This window comes from Bidens hawaiensis, unplaced genomic scaffold (genome assembly GCF_021521415.1).
Source record: "Bidens hawaiensis isolate Kalapana, Puna unplaced genomic scaffold, B.hawaiensis_p1.1 tig00016783_1, whole genome shotgun sequence".
NCBI classification, from domain to species: Eukaryota; Viridiplantae; Streptophyta; class Magnoliopsida; order Asterales; family Asteraceae; genus Bidens; species Bidens hawaiensis.
This window is the reverse complement of record NW_027492545.1, coordinates 115,262-119,357: the sequence shown is the minus strand read 5'-3', so window position 1 is coordinate 119,357 and position 4,096 is coordinate 115,262. Positions and strand designations below refer to the sequence as shown.

Sequence of the window (4,096 nt, the reverse complement as noted above, 5' to 3'; positions counted from 1 at the left end):
CAAACACGCCCCTTGCCCTCGGTTGTTAAGTTTAATTAGCTGCTAACTGCTCTTACTAAAATCAAACATTACACTTGCTCTCTTCATCTTTTCAACCAAATGTGTGCAATTGGTGTTCCTCTTAATGAAGTTACCATTAGCATTGCAGTCAAGTGGTGTTGTCAGTTGCATCGCATCAATAACCAAATGTGTGCAATTGGTGTCCTTTTTGGTCATTTTACATCAATAAGTTAAACCAAACACTTTTTAAAAAATAACTTATTGACTTATGTTAATCCAAACACTATTTTTTAAAACTCCTTATCAAATACTCATAATACCTTTTCACCTTAACACAAAAAGTTCTTTTCGCCTTAAATAAGTAATCCCAAACACACCCGTAATGTATCTACCATAGTACCATTTCATACTCCACGTTAGATAACATCACATCAAGATCCTACTTACGCGGGCTTTTAACTGCCAAACGAATCATTCATTTCTCCCAAACTTACCGTCGCAAATATGTCGTTTCTTGAAGATTTTCAAGCCAGTAATACTCCTCAATCTCTCATCTTTTTATTATAAAACACGTCTCTTTAGCAAAATATTAAACCCTATGTCGTCAATTTACGGTTTAATTGAGAAAAAATCGAAAATTGATTCGAACCCTAGTTTTCTAGGGTTTTAAAATTGTTCGTATATGGTTATCAATTTGTTAAATTGAGGTCATAATTAGGCTTACGTGGCTACTCTGTCGTTAAATTGGCTGCCAATTTGATAGATTTTGATGCTTGATTGGTATACAAGTTTTTAATTATTAGGGTTTAATATTAGAATTATTAAATTGATTTCATTTATGTAGGTTTGGAGCCACTGCCAAACATATTACAGAGGAAGTATGCATTATTACGTGATTTGGATAAAAGTTTGCAAGGTATATATTATAGATCCTGTTTTCTGCAGATTTATATGAAATTTAACAAACTGATGTACGCGTCTGCAGGCATTCAACGACAAAATGAACAGCATTGTTTGCAGGAAATAGAGGAGTTTAAGGAGGGAATTAAGTCTGGAAACATTGCACCGGGTACTTCGCTTACCAAATTCTCGGATGAAGCTCAGGACGAGCTGAAACATGCGATTAGGATTGCTGATGAGAAGGTTGCTCTGGCTGTTCAAGCATATGATTTGGTACCGTTTACATATTTGTTGAGTTTTGTGTTGTGTATTTCAAACGTATGAAGTCTGGCGTGTGTTGTGAGGTTGTTTGTCTGTTTAAAGAAAAGTGTTGAAAATGTTGGTTTCACAGGTGGATGCTCATATTCAACAACTTGATCAGTACCTTAGAAAATTTGAAGAGCAGCGACGCGGTAGATTTTCTTTTCTTTATAAATCTGTCACGCGCAGATGCGATATTATATGGTGTAGAGGTTGCATATAGGCTTGTAAACAAACTGAACGTTCTGTGAATCGTTCGGCGGGAAGTTCGTTTTAATAACCGAATGAACATGAACTTTTTTTGTTAGTTTAGTTAAACGAATTAACATGAACAAATGTCTTGTTTGTTTTATTATGTTTGTTAACATTTGTTCATTTATGTCTGTTCAATCGTTTGCTTGTGTTTGTTCGTTTACGTTTATTAATATATTCATTTAAGTTTTTTAGTCTCATTAATCCATTACAATATAGTCTAGGTTTAATAACTTTTTAAGCCCAACACATTGTTGTTCACGTTTATTTTTAAGGCCACATTGTCGTTCATGTTCGTGTGTCGTTTGTTTAGACTTCTGACAAATGAACATAAACCAGCACGAACGCGAAGATGTTTTTTTTTTTTTTTTTGGGGGGGGGGGGGAGGGTATTCAAACCGGTTTTGACCCGATCTATAGGGTTGAAATCGGGTTGTAACCTTACACTTTGAAATCGGCTTGTACCTGGTCAAACCCATCCAGGTTAAAAGTTAAAACCTGGCTTCAAACCAGTGAAACCCAATTTGTCTTTTAGCCATAAACTGGCTCCAACCGACTCGGTTTCACCAAAACTCATCTTTGACTTTTGTTGACCAAACCCGACCTAGTTTCAACCTGAACTGGTTTGGGCCCAGAACACGATATGTTCACCTTCATATGGACCGGTGGGTTAGGTTGATCGCAAACACATTTTTGTCCAGTTATTAATAAATGATTGATGTGCTAAATTATGATTAAAAACACAAATATATTAAAATAATAATATGAATTTTTGAATAAGTATCAACCCATTCGTTTGCAGAAAAGGAAACTGTTGCTGCTGCTGGAACAACTGGTTCAAGCCCTGATGGCAACGGGAAGCCTGCAAAGGAAGGTGGAAGAGGAGGCCGAAAAAAGTAATAATCTTTATAATATGTCTTTGGGCTGAACTTTTAAAGGTCTAAGTTTTTACTTTTCTGTTATTCAGGTCCCGCCTTGCTGCTGCAGCAGCAGCTCAAGTAGCAGCTGCAAACCCACCTAGTATGGACTTGGACCTACCAGTTGACCCTAACGAACCGACATATTGTTTCTGCAACCAAGTTAGTTATGGGGAGATGGTGGCGTGTGACAACCATGATGTAAGTTTTTAGAGGTTGCAAAATGGATATGTGTGGTAACGGGTCAAAATGTGTGCTTTTGGTCCCAAAAGTTATTTTTATGAATAGTTAGCATGTCAATATAGTGAGTTAGTGATCTAAAATTGTTCTATAATAATAATCTATGTGTTGGAATACAATAATTCGCTGGCTAGGTTTGTAAATGATCCGAGCCGAGCCAGAGTCGGCTCAGCTCGTATCTGGCTAGTTGGCCCCAAATTTTAGTATAATTATAATGACACTGTTAAAAAAATATAATTATATTAGTAATAATAATAATAAGTATTAAAGAAAGCAAAAATAATACAATATGATTTTGTGAATCTGCCTCTCGATCTATAAAAGACTGAAAAAGAAACAAACATAATGCATATGGTATGATAAATTCTCTAAGCAGTGGCGAAGCTTGGACGTGAGGACCGGGGGGGGGGGACTCAAAATGTATTAAAAGAGTCATAAGGGGGGGGGGGGGAGTCGGGCTCAATTTTTCGGTAACAAATGGGTAAATTTACACGACATATAAAAAATTTAGGACGAAAAACATGTAGATTTACACTACCGATCAAAAAAAGGGGGGGAGGGCCACCACTGGCCTTAATGATCCTTCGCCACTGTCTCTTAAGTTCATAAATATTGCATGATGTGCATGTTAAAAATATATTTTGCCTTAAATATATCAACTTGTTAAAAAAAGTTAAAATAAGTTTAACGAGTCGACTTGAGCCTTTTATGCTCCGATCTGGGACTTGAGTTTCACTTTTCAGCTCGGTAAAATAAACTAGTCAATCCGAGCCGGCTCATTTAAGTTCGAGCTTGAGCCCGAACCAAATCTGGCTCAGCGAGGGTCATCCCGTCCAAAGCCAGTAGTCAAATTTCCATTTTTATCAGTTTATAACCAACCAATACTAATGAGGTGGTAATATGTTCACAGTGCAAGATAGAGTGGTTCCATTATGGATGTGTTGGTCTGAAAGAGCAACCTAAAGGAAAATGGTACTGTAGCGATTGCAGCGGGATGCAAAAAAGGCGAAAGGGAAAATAAATTATTGGGCTTTTTTTCCTGGTATTATAGGAAGTAATTGAAGATCAATTAACTTGGATTTTGTGTTTTTTTAGTGTTTGAATTGATGTTTTGTGCTACATTTTGTCACTAGTAGTAAACTGCGTAGTTGACATTTAGTATGAACTCAGAGTACCTCGTCTTTGTTAAAAGTTAGTTTGCTAAATGTTCACCAGATTGAACCTGTTTGTTGGTAAACGGGTCGATCCATGACCATGTTGATCCGGGTTATTCTCAAATGGGTACATTTTGTTAAAACTAGCTAAAATAAAAACAAGTTGAAGATTAAAGGAGTAGAAGTCAACTAAAGTGTATTCAAAGTGCATCCAATCTCTTTCTTCCCAAGACTCAAAACCTAAAAATACATTTACTTCCTTTTAAAAATTATTCTAAACGAGACGTGCATGCGCCTCTTAATTCTTTAACTTATGTTGGAACGGATGGTGGTT

The 4,096-nt window shown here is 36.4% G+C and overlaps 1 protein-coding gene across 1 annotated transcript; it reads left to right on the top strand.

Annotated features, from left to right (window-relative positions):
• Nucleotides 1-398: 398 nt before the first annotated feature.
• On the top strand, nucleotides 399-3,744 carry LOC143552131 (PHD finger protein ING1-like). The gene is made up of 7 exons (XM_077042423.1): nucleotides 399-532; nucleotides 845-916; nucleotides 986-1,173; nucleotides 1,292-1,352; nucleotides 2,254-2,347; nucleotides 2,419-2,569; nucleotides 3,519-3,744. Exons 1-7 carry the CDS (start codon nucleotides 505-507, stop codon nucleotides 3,627-3,629), a joined length of 705 nt encoding a protein of 234 aa, XP_076898538.1. The 5' UTR covers nucleotides 399-504; the 3' UTR covers nucleotides 3,630-3,744.
• The last annotated feature ends 352 nt before the right edge of the window (nucleotides 3,745-4,096 follow it).